Below are 17000 nucleotides of genomic sequence, written 5' to 3' on the forward strand. Positions count from 1 at the left end.
CCTCTATATTTGAGTGCTTGAGAGTGATACTCCAAGAATATTGTAAGGAAAACTTGTCACTATTTGCTTGACTTTTCTTTGATCTCAAAGGGACTTGAACAAGGCTGATAATGTAGGCATGCTCATTTATTCCCCAGCAATACTGTCTGTGTTATTTTCTGTTGGAAGCAATGCTTGAATCTCCCAGCCATCCTGTTTCTACTGTGAGAATCATAGATGCACGGTGACAAGGATTTCAAGAGAAAACACAATTCTGGTGGTTAACCTTGGGCCTCTCTCCTAATTTCTCTGTGCCCGTATTTCCATCTGAATAAACATGGAGAATATCATCATTACCTGAAGGACGACACTAGAATACAGAAGGTTTTTAGATGTAGTCGAAGTGTGAGATGCCCAGCTGTGTGTTCATTTGTGGCAATTTTGTTTGATGACTTGATAAAGTTTTCATTAATTAGCTGCTTTTCCTGGGACTCAAGAGAAAGCCAGAGAACACATGCTCTAGTGGCCTGGAGGTGTTAGAAACTACATCTGTGTCTGATTTTGCTCTTTTGAACTCTTAAATATAGAAATTCGTAGGGTTGGGGGGATAGCTCAACTGGTAGAGCACATGCTTAGCATACACAAGGTCCTGGGTTCAATCTGCAGTACCTCCTTTAAAATAAATCAGTAAACCTAATTACCTCCCCCCACCAAAATTTTTTTAATTAAAAAAAATAAAAGAAAGTGATTACACGATAAAAGAATATTGAACAACATCACCAAGGGTCATTACTTTGCCCTCCAAGTGGCTCAAGTGGCAAATCATTTAGGATCTGAACACATCCTGGGGTAAAGACAGTCTTATTTCCATTTAACAGATGAACAAACTGAGGTCTGGTAAGGGCAATGAGCTATGTTCAAATTCAAACAGATACTGCACAGCTCCAAATTGGCTGGACTTCGGGTTTCAAATTCTGTGTCCTATTAATTAAACCATGACCTAGTTCGTTTTCTATCTGTATATGCTTTCAGAATTGTCCTGAAAGATACAGAAAAGAATTGCCCTTGATTGCATTAAATGTGACTTGATATGATCGAAATCAAGCTCATATTCTATTTTAACTTAGGAGAAAGATGAATTAGATCCTTCTGATTGGCCCGAAATCACAAGCTGTCAACAGAGTTCAAAAGGAAATAGATTGTTTGGACCATGAGGTGACTTCCCTCCATTCAGGATGGTTTCAAGCTAAATTTACCCTCAAACAGCTGGAAAAAGCCAATGTCAAACTTCAGTCAAAGCTCTTAGCTAGCAGAACAGTCTCTATATTTGTCATATATGTTGGTTAATACATTCAGCTCAAATTTCTCCACGATTATAATGAAGGACTGGTGTTCCTAAAAATTCTACAAGCCTTTTGAAGCATGCTTGACTGCTTGACTGGCCAGGGTCTTTTTTTTTTTTTTTTTTTTTTTTTTTTTTTTTTTTGTAATAAACAAAGAAAGTATATATTTTACAAGCATTAAGTTAGCACAGCCAAGATTTGTTATTAATTTGACTTCACCCCGGCAACAGACCACAAGCCATTAAGTAACCCCCTCAGTAGTAGCCAAAAACATCCAGAACCTTACGTAAAGTTAGAATGCAACCAAATACACACATTTTGAGTAAGTAACCACTTTTCCAATCACTTTTATTTATTTATAATTTGTAGATAATTGAAAATCTGTCCTTGGACCTGGTGTTTCTAAAGCCCAATTTCCAGTCCTCGGCAGAAAACATCACAGGTCTTGAAGATGAAAAGAAAACACTAAGTGATGATCAAAAGCCTCGAGGGAGAAAGGGAGCAACTCCTTTCCCAAACGGATTTGCTGAAAAAAGTCTTGACAGCTCAAAACAGGTGCCTAGTGTGTCTGCAATTAGCCAGGCCAGTGTTCTCTGCCATGCTCTGCACTGTTGACATATTTCCTCGATCTTAGTTGGTTTCCAATCAACAGTGTTCTACTGATTGATGTTTTGCTGATACACAAGACAGTAATGTCATTTAGATTTTGCCTAAGAATTATAAATTGTGAACAAGGACCTACCTTATAGCACAGAGAACGATATTTAACTTCTTGTAATAAAATAATGGAATAACATAATGAAAAGAATCTGAAAAAAGGAAGTATATGTATTACTGAATCACTTTGCTGTACACCTGAAACTAACAAGGTAAGTCAACTACACTTCAATAAAAATAAAAATTAAAAAAAAAACCAGAAAAACAAAAACGAAAAAAATTAACATTAATATAAAAAAATTATAAATTGCGGAAGATGGTGTACTTCAGTAAATTGAAAATGTGATGATGTGTGGTAATTTGCTAAATCTGAATGTAATGACAGAGAAATTGATTTGTGGAAACCATCACTGTACCATGACCACTCTTTCAAAAAATGGAATTGGCTCACTTGAGATGGTCTGAAACCAACTGGGGAATTTGTAGATTACCTGGAACCCCTTCTCAGTCCCAGGCCAGCTACCTTCCCTTTGGAATTCAAATAGATTTGTATTTGCTGGCCCTTATTATTAGGCATAAATGAGTTTAAGAAATTGCAAACCAATTAAAATACTGGTATAGCAAAACTAATTTGGAAAGGCAAACCTGTAACAACACACAAAAAAAGGTGAACATTTTTGGATTGCTTGCTTTTTTTTGTTTTGTTTTGTTTTCCATAACCATTTTCTTTGGTCTGATAAATTGTATTTACTTACCAATGTTTTGAGGAATAATTATATACATATTTTAAATTGTAACATCTTGAAAATATATAGTATACTGTGCTCTAGAATATTTGGGGGAAAATAAATCCATCCTCCTTTTTTTTCTTCTTGCTTTTTGGAGGATATTAATCTGAGACAGCTCATGTGGCAAGGAACTAAGAGGTCTCCTGCCACCAGCATGTGTGGAAGCCACCTTGGAAGCAACTCCCTCAGCCTCCAGCTGAAGGCAGCCCCACCTGATGGCTGGTATCCTCACTGTAACCTCATAAGAGGCTGTAGTGAATAAAGAAAAAAACCTGACAGCAAATTATACATTTGTCAGAAATGGCCTCCGTATATACCTGCCTTGGTCCTTCTCCCTGTTTGCCCCTGGAGACATTTCTTCCCATTTAATCATAACATTTCTTAATGTGGCAAAAGTTCAGGGCTGAGTCAATTCCATACTGTAGGAAAAAGTAGAGAATAAAGACGTGTAATGTGTCCAAGACAAGTTCAGACACACTGCCTGTTTTTCAGATTTCCCAATGATTGATAGGATACAAAAAAATAGGCTCTGGTTTACTAAGGAATTGCTTTACAAGTACTTTCTCTATCACTTAAAAAAAAATCTGCTATCACTTCTCTTTTTTCCAAGAACTTCCTTTAGTATTTCGTGTATGGCTGATGTGCTGTTGGTAAAGCTTTTCAATTATCATTTAACTGAAAGTAGCTCATTTATCTAAACATATTTGTAATAGCAACTTTAAAATCCCTGTGTGCTAATTCAACATCTGGGTCATCTTGGAGTCAGTTCATATTGACTGTTTTTTCTCTTGACTATGGATCACATTTTCCTGTTCTTCTTGTTCCTGAAATTTTTGATTGTATGTTGGTCATTGTGGATGACTTGCTGCAAAGATTCTAGATTCTGTTATCTTCCTCTGAAAAGTGTTGGTTTTTGTTCTCACAGGCAATTAATTTGGCAGGGCTCAAATTGTATCCCCGATGATGGGCAACAGCTGAAAAGTCTGCTGAGTTCTTTCAGCCTTCTAGCTATATGTTTTCTGCTGGGATCCTTAGAGTCTCTTGTGCAGATTTGTAATTCAGAGATCAGTCAGGGACTTGACAAAGTTTATATGGAGATTCTGAGGTTCCCCCTTCTGGGGTTCTCTGCTTACTGTGATGTTCCTCCTTACATTTCAGTCTCTCTAGAGACTCTGAACTCTGTCCTATTCCTCAAGCCAATTTCGCTTAAGTTCTAGCTACTCTCAATTGGTGGACTAAGAAGTGCCTTGACACAAACAAAAACGAAAACAAACAAACAAAAACCATGTAAACACAAATCTCAACCAGTGCAGCCCTCTTCTTTCAAGGGTCATCTTCTTTCTGGTTTGTCTGCTTGTGGTTCCCTTCAATAGTTGTTTTCATGTTTTGTTCTGAACTCACCATCTATAAAAGACTTAGTCTGACACAATTATTCTTCCATTATCAGAAGCAGAACCTTCAAACACTTTCTTAAAAAGTAAAAAATGAACGTCTATTCCTACAAATTGTTGTAAGTAAATTAATTAATTCAACAACTATCTACCACGCATTTACTCTGGGCTAGTTACTATGCTAATGCTGGGTGCTGGAAAGCATTTCAGATGTAAGAGTTATGTTAGCTTGTAGTCAGCGTGAATGGACCTCATTCTTTAAACCTCAAAATAAAATGTTATCCAGAGACCCTTGCAATCCCTTCCCCACAAAATGAATATAATAAACATACATTTACTTGTTACATCACAAATACTTTACATTTCTGTGGTGGATATTTTTTTTCAGATTTCTTAGGCCAGAGGCATTTGCAGTTGAGTTTAACAACATCAACATTGGTTGCAGTTAAAAAAAAAAAAACAAACCCAACTTTCCTCTGCTAATTTGAAATCTGTCAAAATATTTTTTTCATAAGAATCTCTGGGGTGGTGCCACCCTTTCATAACAGTGAGACCTCTGTCATTTCTTGATTTGCAAGAGAAGAAAAAAAAAAACTTTGGAACTAGAAATACCAAAAATAAAAAAAGAACAACACAGTTCTCCATCAGTACCAAATTTGGGGCTGAGAGGGTACCAAGAACCCTGACAGTCATCAGCCTCACCTTTGACTTCTCACCTTCCTACCTGTGTGTGGAATGTTCCTCATCTGCATAAACAGCTGTAGCTTTTTACTATGTCTAAATAAAATGAAGGTAGAGGATCAGGGTAGAATTCAGTGCTACCTGCCCCTCATTTGTTTAGGGGTGAGAGGTCCAGGATAAGAGAAAGATGACCAGCTGCTGGAAGTTTCCATGTAGACCTCACCTGCTTAGCTCTTGGCTTACTTCCTTGTTCCCCACTCTCAAATCCTCAATCAAGACCTGTCTCACCCATACAGACTGATGGGAGGATGAAGAGGGGCAAAAAGATAGATGGGAAATTTTTCAGGGGGAGGATATATAGTTCAGTGGTAGAGCATTTGCCCAGCATGCATGAGGTCCTGGGTTCAATCCCCAGTCCCTCCATTAAAATAAATACCATTAAAATAAATAAATACATAAATAAACCTAATTACCTCCCCCATCTAAAAATTAAAAAATAAAACACATCTTAAAAACAGAGAAATTTTTCTTGCTTTATAGTTTTGTGTGAGTTTGGCTGGCTTTGTTCGGGAGTCAAGAGGAAGGCAGATGAAGAATAAGCTCCCATTTCTCTTCTGCGATCTACTTATTTTGCACATAGCTTGGAGATAAGCCAAGTGTCCTTTGTCTTTCCAGTTCTCCAGCACCTATGTCTATTCTGAGTCTGTTATTAGAATCAAATAGCCAACAGATGACATGTGGCTACTCCATAACTTTTTGCAGAATGAATCACCTGGCTCCATATGGTATATTTTGGTCACTTCTCTAATTATATGTTCTAAGATACATTTTTGTGTGTTTGTGTGTGTATATATATATATTTATTGAAGTAGAGTCAGTTTACAATGTTGTGTTAATTTCTGGTGTACAACATAATATTTCAGTCATACATGAACATACATATATTCATTTTCATATTCTTTTTCACCATAAGTTACTATAAGATATTGAATATAATTCCCTGTGCTGTACAGTATGAACTTACAGTGTATCTATTTTATATATATTAGTTAGTATCTGCAAATCTCGAACTCCCAATTTATCCCTTCCCACCCCTTTCCTCCCTGGTAACTGTAAGTTTGTTTTCTATGCTGTGAGTCTGTTTCTGTTTTGTGAATAAGTTCATCTTTTTTTTTTTAGATTCCACACATAAGTGATATATGGTATTTTTCTTTCTCTTTCTGGCTTATTTCACTTAGAATGACAGTCTTAAGGTGCATCCATGTTGCTGCAAATGGCATTATTTTATTCTTTTTTATGGGTGAGTAGTATTCCATTGTATAAATATCCCACAACTTCTTTATCCAGTCATCTGTTGATGGACATTTAGGTAGCTTCCATGTCTTAGCTGTTGTAAATAGTGCTGCTATGAACATTGGGGTCCATGTATCTTTTTGAATTAAGGTTCCCTCTGGATATATGGCCAGAGGGGGATTGCTGGATGATATGGTAAGCCTATGTTCAGTCATTTGAGGAATCTCCACACTGTTTTCCATAGTGGCTGCACCAAACAACAGCCCCAGTGTAGGAGGGTGGGAATGTAGTTCAGTACAGCTGTTATGGAAAAAAAACTACTTTCATTCTTAATGTCTGAAGTTATTTTTATTACCATTTTCTCTCTTATTTCTACTCAATGCTTAAAAGTATTTCCAACATCACGGCAATTTTACCATACACTCCGAATCCCCTTTTCTGTTCAATCACATCAGGAACTCCACCTGAGCAGGGAGGGGACAGCTCAGTGGCAGAATATACGCCTAGCACACACGAGGTCCTGGGTTCGATCCCCAGTGCCTCCATCAAAATAACTAATAAATAAACCTAATCAACTCCCCCTCCCAAAGAAACAAACAAGCAAGTGAAAAACCCACCAACAAAATAAATAAAATAAATAAATATATTCTTAAGTATGTGTTATTAAAAAAAAAAAAAAAAGGAAATCCACCTGAAAGGGTGTGAGGTTGACAGCAAACAGCTGTGTCCTTGGAGCAGGAGGCTGGCCCCAGCGGGGCACCCAGGGAGGCGGACTCCCCCCGCCCTCTGCCCTTTTCTTGCTTACTGCAGAGTATCTTATGCAGTAAAAGAGGAAAATCATGGACAAGGAGAACACAAGTGCTAGCGATCAGTTTATTAATCCTTCCATTTTTCTTCCAAAGAAAACAGTTCCGTGGGACCCTTGGTGGATTCGGGGGCAGAAGCAGGACAATGAGCTGGTGTCACTTTGAAGTGTGGCTGCAGGGCTCCCCACCCCCTCTTCCCAGCACAGCTGTTGAAACTTCAAAGTCGGACCTGCTGTTGATCCTGCCGGTGGGGGGGTGCAATTTCCACCAGTGGGCTTTAGAGAAAAAGTGCAGAGGAATCTTCCTCTCTTACTTAGCAGAGTTGGATGCTCTCCAAACGATCTACTAGGTTTTTTGTTGTTGTTGTTTGTTAATATTTTATTTTATTTTTTTAGCGGCGGGCGTAGGGACCGGGGATGGAACCCAGGACCTTGCGCATGCTAAGCCTGCACTCTACAGCTGAGCTACACCCTCCCCTGATCTACCAGGTTTTAGTTATGACTGTCTCTGCCTAGTGGGTGCAAAGAAAAAAGCCATCCTTGTCAGTTTCCTGTGATTTCAATTTACGCTGTTTTTACAGATCAGCTTAGATAGCCGGTTTTCATAATTTGTCCCGATTGTGCCACACTTCAGTGACAGCAGGTAACCACAGGTAAACACTCCTGCTCCTGATTACACAGTAGTTTCCAAAGAGCAAGGCGAAGTTTAAGGAGATTGTCCCCTTGTCTCTCCACTCCCCCAAGATGGTAATTACAACAGTTTACCATCCTTCAGTCAGTTTTGCGTTCCATGTATATAGGTGGTGCATTCAGACTCACACGAGTTATGGAAGAATCACTCCATTTAGTCAACAATTTACCTTCTACTGTATATGTGTGTGTGTGTGTATATATATATATATATATATATATATATATATATATATTTTTTTTTTTTTTTTTTGGTAGGAGGAGGTAATTAGGTTTATTTATTTATTTATTCCTAGAGGACGTACTGGGGATCGAACCCAGGACCTCATGCATGCTAAGCACGCGCTCTACCACTTGAGCTGTACCCTCCCTCCTCTATTTTTGAATGATACAAATTGTAAAAGCAAATGCAATTTCCCTGAAATGATTTCCTTTGGTCCAAGCTTTTTCCTTTAGAATTTATTTTCTTTACTTCACAATGATGAATGCTTGAAATATTAATTCTAACTCTAAAAATTAAGAATAGTTATTGATTCAAAAATGAATTCTTGGACACTTACATGGACGGTTAAATTTCCCTGCCACTACCTCTAACCAGCTTTGATTTAAACAAACATGAAAAATTAGAACAAACATTTCTAAATGCTCATTAGCAAGAACATTTCAGTGTACGGTAACAAACGGTACAAGATACGAGAGTCTTCAGGCAAGGCTGTTGTGCTAAAAAAGTGTAAGTAACCAGTTATATTAAATATTGGTAGTCATGTGACCAAAGAAGCCAGTCGCTAACACTGATCGGAGGTACTCAGGACTTCCGGTGGGACACACTCCTGGAAACACCACGAAAGGGCACAAATTCCAGGCACAGAAAACTTCCACCATCAGCAGGTGCGTGTGCTTCACGATATCATGATGTAGAATAAAAGTGTTACTGTGCATATTCTGAAGAAGCAAAGATGGTTAATTCAATTAAGAGGTAGCAGCAGGAGTAAGAACACCAATTAGTCCGTTATCCATGTGACATTTATTCCAGAATACAATCTAAGAGGAAGTTATTCTGATGCCTTCATTTTTCTTTTTTAATTTTGCAAAACAGGTCACATCAGAGTGGCATGAACACTGGACTCCTGCTTCTGAAGATGGTTTTTTTTGTTCCTGATTGTATCCTGAAGAAACCGAAGGTCTTCACAAGGTAAAAATCACTGTCTCTGGTTACAGTCTATCTCCCTAGGCACGTGCAGACTCTGTGTTCAGGACTTTTGAGGCATTTTTAATTTGTCTAACAAATGATCTGGAGATGTCGTTTTAACAAAGCGAAACGAAAGACACCAAAAAATTGGGAGAAAGTCATAAGTAAGATGATTTCACTGAGACACAAGTTAAAAATAAGAAAGGGCTGTTCATGATTTAGTAGAATCAGGAGATCACACTCGAACAACAATCACACACGTTGCTCATTTTCTGAGATGTCATTCCAAAGACAGCTGCACACTGTCAGCTTGGTTTTGGGGCTGCTGATAGTCATATTTCCTGGCTGTTAAGAAACAGATGAAACAAAATACAAAAAAAAAAAAAAAAGGAGATTAAAATGAATACAGTATCAAAATAATTACTAGATCACTTCATCACATCACAATCATGATTTTCAGTAATGAATCAGCTTAGAATTAAATTTTCTTAAGGATTTTTTTTTGGTAGTAAAACATAAAAACATAAAATTTGCAGCTTCACCATTTCTAAGCTTGTAGTTCAGTGGCACTGACCACAGCCACAGCATTGTGTTACCACCAACACCATCCACATTTTGACCATCCCGGGCTGAACTCTGTCCTCGTTAAACACGAACTCCCTATTCCTCCTCCCCTAGCTCCTGGCAACCACCATTCTACTTTCTGTCTCTATGAATTGGCTTCATATAAGTGAAATCACACAATATTTGTTCCTGCATGACTGGCTGACTTCACTTCACGATAAGGATAATTACGAAGCATAATGTCCTCAAGGTTCATCCGTGTTGCAGCTTGTGCCAGAATTTCCTCCCTCTTAGAGGCTGAATAACGTTCCATCTATGTATTCACCACCTTTGTGTATCCATTCATCATCGGTCAAGAACCCTTGGGTTGTTTCCACCTTTTGGCTACTGTGAATAATGCTGCTGTGTTCTAGTAAGTTTTACTTTTAATTTTTTAAGTTTTACCTTTTATTTTGAACTAATAACACAGGCACGTGATACAAAATGCAAAAGCAACACAAGAGGAAACAGTGAAAAGTGTTATCTTCCTCCTACCTTTCCCCAAAGGAACTGCTGTTCTTAGTTCGCAGGATAAAATTTATGCTGAAGAATTTTCTAGAAGCTCTACTTGTGTAAAATACACATATATACTTTTTTTCCCTACTTTTCACCTGTAATTCCACTCCACCTGAGATATATTCTAGTAACATCTTGCTGATCATTCTTTCTTCCTTCTTTTCATGTGTGTGCATGCACACGCACACACACACACACATATTTAAGTTTTCACTAGAGACACCTGTCTTTTAAAAATATCCAATCTTTTTCCTTTAAATCCCACAGTGTTCCCATCGAGGTAATGAATGTTATCAATCTGATGTGTACCTTTGCAAGGCTTCCTCCATGCCTATGTAATTACACAGAACATTTTTATTACATGTAGATAGGGATGCTTTTGTCATTTGATTTGAAAGGAGTGGCACCCTAGTAAACGTACAATTAAATCGTGCTTTTTTCTCAATTGATGGCACACTGTGGACACCACACCTCATTTTTTTAAATAAAAGGCTGTGGTTCGGATGTACGACTCATCCTGGCTCCGAGCACTTTGACCTTTGTTTCTTCCCCACCCTACATACAGCGTTCAGTCCCACAGGACATATTAACACTGAGGCAGGACCTCTGGCCTTGCACGTGGATGCCACGTTCTAGAAGCCGTTCCCACACTGCCGTGGCGGGCTGTACGCGGTCGCTTAATTGTAACAGAAGCGGCTGCAAACTCTATAAACAGAAAATTCAGACCCAAACTAAAAGCAGCCTCAACTCAACTTGCCCTCAGCCAGATCCCCAAAATGCTCTTGGCCACTTGGATGTCACTGCCCAAGAGGGAATTAGAGCAGGACGAGATAGCAGGCTTCCCCAGCGTTGAAGTTTCTTAAGTTTGGCAAAATCTACAAAAATGCAATCACATGAACACATCGGGGTCTTGGAAGGATCTGGAGGCACTAACTTCACGCCAGCCTGGTTTGCTGATACCGTGAGGAGTAGCTAAAAAAGGCACAAGGTTTTCATTATCAGCTATTTCTGGTAACTTTCACCAACTAGACCCAATTCCCAAAATCCTATTTTAAATTGACACCTGTATGTAGTTAAGCACAGATAATACTCACAAATGGAATACATTTCCAGTTGCTGTCTTAAACGGATTTTGCTTATTGTGTCGTAAAAGTTGGGCTCTGACAAAGCCTCTGCTGTAGGTGGCACGCTGAATATTCTCATAATTTTCCTTTTATTCCTAAAACACAAAACCAATGCAGAAAAGAGATTTGGATTCACGGCTACAAGACTGCAATACTCTCATGATTATACAAATCGGGAGCTGCATTAAAAGCACATTAGTGGCAGAGTTCGTCTTCTATTTTGTCTCTGTGAGATGCTTCCTTGGCTCAAAGATTCTTTCTCTCATCAAAGTATGAAGTGCCTACCTGTAAAGCCACAGAGCTACAAGAAAAAAAAATAAAGTAGGTAAACACACCTCCCTGCAAAAAAAAAAAAAAAAAAAAAAAAAAAAAAAAGCCGTATTATATGAAAAAATGCACAAACCGAAAAAATGTGATTTTTTTTCTTCCTCCCTCTCCTGTCTTCCACATGAAGCTAAATGACTGGGTTGGGGGATAACAGTAGGTGAGCAGACCTTAATTTTGGAAAACAATGAACAAATGGATTTCTTAAACGGAGCAGCCTGGCCTTAGTGGGACCATCTCCTGGTTGAAATTAACAACAGTGCTTTTCTGCTTCGAAAACGGGGCGATGTGGAGGCGGCGGGGGTTAGTTTTAGGGGGAAGCTGGTACCTGCCTGTGGCCCCGTGCTGATTTGTGGAGCCTTCTCCCAGCCACCCCCGGAGAGTCCAGGCGGCCACTGGGCCAGATGCTCAGAGGTCCTGAGGTTGGACACGGGGAGCCCGCGTGTCTGATGCCAAGTGTGGGCTCTGAACTATTCCCCAGGGCAAACGTCAATTATTCTTGGATGACTAATTATTTTGAACTGTCTAATGTCTTTTGACCTTGGTTAGAGGACTCCATGAGGCACGCAGCTATGTGCAGGAGCAACTCGGTCCAACTATGACTGTTTTTCCTCTTCCAAGCAGCCACCCACCCCCCCGCCACCTCTTTTTCACTGTACTTAAAGGAAAGGAGTCAGGGGATGTGGGAAAGCACAGTTAAATCATGCTACAGCACCTGGAATTAAGGCAGGAAATAGTAATGAGGATTTACACCCTGTGGCAAGTCAGGGACACAAAGGTCAAAGGTCCTTGTTCTCGGGGGACTGCGTTTTTGTGGGATGGATGGACAAGTAATCAGATCATACCAAAATGATTCCAGTACGTGCTATGACATAGTCATGCACAAGAAGCAGCAGGGAAAGCTTGAATGTGCAAAGACAGAACTGCTGAACACGCAGGAATCAGTGTTTCTGAATTTCAGGGATGTGGGCCAAAAATATGCGCTCATCCAAGGGTGATGGTGAACCCAGGCTGAGTGATAAAACTGAGCTACGTTAGAAATGATAGAACGAGACTCTACAGCAGCTGGTCCAGGCGCCAAGAGCTGCCTGAAATCCCCGGCTCTTGAAGCAACGGGGTTTTCAAAGCCTCATCTTGGGTGTCCCATATTTGAGGGCAGACCTGAGTGTTTTCACAGAGGTGAAAAAAAAAATGCTGATGAAATGATTTTTGTGTATTTAATTTAGATCGAACAAGCAAACAAAGCAGCCTGCAAAACTGTTAAAGGCCCAGTTTCTTATCTACCCCGAGACACCAAAACATTTACCTCTTGGCATACATGAAGAGCCCAAAGCTGACAAGGATCACGACCAGGTAAACATTGGTGGCTTCATTCCAGGCCTCGTGTACGCTGTAATCCATGGAGCCATCAGCACCCATCACTCCGTAACCGCCAGGCATGGGGCTGTGGGGCCACAAAGAAAACAGGGTCCCCTTCAGTCAGTGATGGGGTGACCCGGACAGGGGCTGGCCCACGTATGGCCTGCTGGCCAGCTCCAGCCCGCCGTCTGTTTGTGTATCGCCCAGGAGCCAAGAATGGTTTTACAGTTCTTTTATTTTTTTTTAAAGAACTTGTTTTACAAATTTATTTTATTTTTATTATTATTTTTTTTTGGTGGGGGAGGTCATTAGGTTTATTTACTTTTAGAGGAGGTACTGGGGATCGAACCCAGGACCTTGTGTGTGTATGCTAAGCACGCGCCCTACCACTTAAGCTATACCTTCCCCAACTGCTTTTATATTTCCAAATGAATATTTTATTTTATATTTTTATTTTATTTTATTTTATTCTATTCTATTTTTTAAATATAAACTCTTTATCCATAACATAAAAATCTCACCACACATAAAAGAACAATATTTCTATGAAAATATTTATTTTCTTGTCATTTTTTAAAAATTGAAGTACAGTCAATTACAATGGTTAGAAATACCTCCAGAGTAGCTCCTATTTTTGCCTCCCAGCCCTCAAAGCCTAAAATATTTGCAGTCTGGCTGTTTAAGAAAAAGTTGGCCAACCCCGGTCTGGCTCACTAAGGCATATAACATATTTCCCCTGATTTTCAGCTTTGAGACATCATGAAGGTTAAAACTCGGGATCAAAAAAATCGTATGTCTAAAAGTTTCCGGGTTGAAATGTCAGGGCACGGTGTCCAAATTGGAACTATTACTCAGGTGGGAGTGACTGAGCACTTGACATCCAGGCTCAAACAACTGGCCGTGATGCTAAAGAGGACAGGGACAGTGTGGGACTGGATGAGATGCCACAGCCACCACTCTGCTCTTCACAGGCCCCTGACGCACCTGGAAAATGTCTGGAGCTTTCTCGAACGGCCTCTCGGCTGAACGGGGCTGAAAGGAGCTGTGGGATAAAAAGTGACTTTTGCTATTTATACAGCTGCGACTTCTGTTTAAGGAAATGCATTCTTTGGATGTTCCCACAGAAAATGAGCGTGGTAACAGACAGTGTATCAGATCACAAGGGAAAGGGTAATGGTTTCCTATTTGTGTTTGGGAAGTTAAGTGAATTCTTCCTTCAAGAGAAAGTTCCTCCCTTGTGTTAAATCTAAACTAGGTAGGGCTAAGTAAGATGACCTAGTATGTGAAAGAAATTCAGAAGTGTTGTTTGAGACGATTTATACAAAGGAGAAAAACTGAACCAATGACAGGGGATAACTGTACTGTGGTTTCTAGTAAGAGTCATTTTCTAATACCAAGAAGAAGTATCTGGAAGGTCCAAGAAATTGTTTTGCAATTTTTCCTAGACATTCTACAACAATAAAGCCATTGCAGAAATTCCTCCACTAAAGTATCTTGCAATCTGTCCTATGAGCCTCCGAAGTGTTCTTTAATGCAGATTTGGCTCAGCAAGTTACGAAGCATATATTAAGGGTAAAAAGTCTGTTTTCTTTCTTAGAGTTTGCCTCTGCATAAAATGAGTGAAAGTTCCCCCTGGGTTGGGCTCCCAGGCCAGGTGACATGTTTGTCCCTTTCTGACACCTGAAGTCTCTGTCAGACATTTGGGGACAGGATTCTTCATTTACAATAAACTGAGTACCATGAATGGCCATTTAACTTCAACTCTAGACATCATGGGCAAGAATAATTTCTCTGAAGCATCTTTTGTTGTCTGATGAATAAAAAGATTGGTCTTGTAAAAAATTAGCCAGGGGATAATAAAAACAGGACTTAAATTATAAAAGTTACAGATGCAAGATCTAAACATTATTTCATCATTAAACCACGTCCAATTCCTAGATAGTAAAGACTAGCTATAGATTTTTTTTTTTTTAAGAAGAGGAGGAAGCACAGGGAGATTTCACATTTTTGGTTTTGATTCTTGTTCCTTAACACTGAACTCTAGAGTTTCTCTGAATGTAACATGATTTATAGTAAGTAATCGCCTACTTTAGAAATGGAAACCTTTGGAAGATCGGAGACTGTCTTTATGATTTATGGACTCTAGAATTTTTTTCCTAGATTTTCATTGGTGCCAAAATGTAAAATAAAAATGACTGTGTTTTTGGCAAATAAGAGATGTCTTAGCTGTCTGATCTGAGATGCTGCAGAAGGCCCGCATAACCATGTGGCGAGGGTGTAGGTTTCAGGATGGGGGAGTTACTAACATATCAGAGTAGAATCAGGGAACATATATCACAGTGGCTCCTGGAACATTCTGCAGGTGCCCTTTACCTGACACATTCTGAAAGCGTTTCCGACCTGTTTTCTAACACCTGACTGGATCTGAGGCAGGTTAATTTCTTGCATCCGTTATTCACAAAATTCTGTTCATGTGCCACTCAATAAATGAGGTATGCCTACAGAGCTTGTGTTCCTCCTGCTACAAAGAGGCCAGACTTAAATTACATTTAGAAAAGGATTCTGAAATACTGACAGAATGGTACATTTTTCACGTGCATTATACAGCATACATTATACAACTTCATTAGTATGCAATGACACCACTGTTCCGAAGTTCCGGGGACACACGCTCTGGAGTTATTTTTGGTAGTGCAGTTGTGAAAGATTTGCACTGAGGGTAGGCCTTTCCTGCCCAGTCCTCCATCATGACCAAAGGCAGGACTTTGTAAGACTGCCAGGAATAAGGAATGGTCTTGTTCAAGGTCATCATACAGACCCATGGGTCCCATGCGGCCTGAACTATGACCAGTCCCCTCCCAGCCTGCCAGGGTCTAACCAAGTGTGCACACACACACCTGCTGAGTGGTTACTGCATACCACCACAGCCTTCCTCTCGAGTCCAAAGCAGAAGGCCCAGGGGCATTACAGCGGTTCATTCCTGGCAAGTTAATGAATGTTTCAGCAAGATCACCACGTGCTTGGTTTGTCATTAAAAGCTTTTTTGAGAAAAGTGACCTTTTTTTCACATATTTTCCCTGTAAAGTAATGCTTGAAATATTTCCGTAAGGAGACGCTATGATGAGCTGAACGTAAGTATCCAGAAAGTTGGCAAAACATGACAACTAGGGCTTGATTTCAGTTTGACAAACTTTTACGTGGAGAACAAGAACTCCTCGGCTATATCGAAAAATTTTAAAACAGTGTCCTGATTTGGGGTTCCTGATACCATGTCTAGGTGGTTCAGTTTTGAAGATCACTTGTCAGCCTATCTCGAATGCTATCAGTTTTGTCTCTCATTTAGAGCTTTGTTATTGCGACACAAATTCAGATTAGAATCACCCATATAGTTTCAAGAGTTCCTTACAACACCATCCAGCGCAAAAATGTGATTTTCTTTCTCCCAATCCTCTGAAATGCCAAAGGTTTGGGTTCCGGAAGCCAAAGGGTACAAGTTGACAGGCCTTCAACCAACAGGGGGAAAGGCAGTTAACACAAAGTCATCTAATTTTCACAACCACCCTGCTGGGAGGCACTAAAGCACCATTTGACAGAAGCACCGGGGATGGAGGTGGTGGTCATTCAACTTGCCCCAGGCCACCCACACTGGGGAGTGGGAGGGAGGGTCGTCACACGTCCGGCCCCGACCCAGACCCGGGAGACCGGCTCCTCCCGGGAGGAGGTGCGGTGGAGCCGCACGGTGTGATCCTCTCCCGGGAGCGGCCCGGGCGGGCGCGCGGCCCGATCCTAAAGCGCGCCCGCTACAGCCCAACCCTCCCGAACTCTCCCGGGCGCCTGGCGCTGCGAACTCGGGGCCCCACTGTGCCCGGAGGGGCTCCGAGGCCGGGCGCGGCGACGAAGGAGCAGGGCCGCCGGGGCCGCGGGTCTGTGGGCACCCTCCCCTCCCCCTCCCCCCCTCCCCCGCGCGGCGGGGCGGGGCGCGAAGGGGCGGGGCGTGTGGCGGGGCGGGGCGGGGGCGGGGCCGGCCAGCCGGCGTGGGGCGCGGGTCCACTCACGCTGCTCGCTCCGCAGGCGGCGCGCGGCTCGGCTGCTCAGCTCGGGGCTCTTTCCCCCGCAGTCGCGGCCAGACGCGCGGAGCCGGTTACCGGACGGACCCGGGCGACCTCTGCCTTCGTCATTTCCTGCCGGCCCGGCGGCTTCCGGATGGAACGAGGAGCCAGGTCTTTTCCCCCCCACCCCCCTCTCAGGGTTTGAACGG

The 17000-nt window shown here is 41.1% G+C and overlaps 2 protein-coding genes across 4 annotated transcripts in view; one reads left to right on the top strand and one right to left on the bottom strand.

Annotated features, from left to right (window-relative positions):
- Positions 1 to 8632: 8632 nt before the first annotated feature.
- Positions 8633 to 16918, bottom strand: SMIM19 (small integral membrane protein 19). The gene is made up of 4 exons (XM_031440025.2): positions 16798 to 16918; positions 12690 to 12827; positions 11030 to 11154; positions 8633 to 9161 (listed from the first exon to the last, which is right to left on the bottom strand). Exons 2-4 carry the CDS (start codon positions 12821 to 12823, stop codon positions 9097 to 9099), a joined length of 324 nt encoding a protein of 107 aa, XP_031295885.1. The 5' UTR covers positions 12824 to 12827; positions 16798 to 16918; the 3' UTR covers positions 8633 to 9096.
- The window catches only part of SLC20A2 (solute carrier family 20 member 2), a 93278-nt gene continuing 93103 nt past the window's right edge, over positions 16826 to 17000 (top strand). The window contains exon 1 of one of the 3 annotated variants that reach the window (XM_064477419.1): positions 16826 to 16962. The gene's annotated coding sequence lies outside the window, so the exon portion shown is untranslated. The remainder of the gene's footprint in view (positions 16963 to 17000) is intronic. The other 2 variants (XM_064477418.1, XM_064477421.1) reach the window with 2 other exon arrangements.

This window comes from Camelus dromedarius, chromosome 22 (assembly GCF_036321535.1).
Source record: "Camelus dromedarius isolate mCamDro1 chromosome 22, mCamDro1.pat, whole genome shotgun sequence".
Lineage (NCBI taxonomy): Eukaryota > Metazoa > Chordata > Mammalia > Artiodactyla > Camelidae > Camelus > Camelus dromedarius.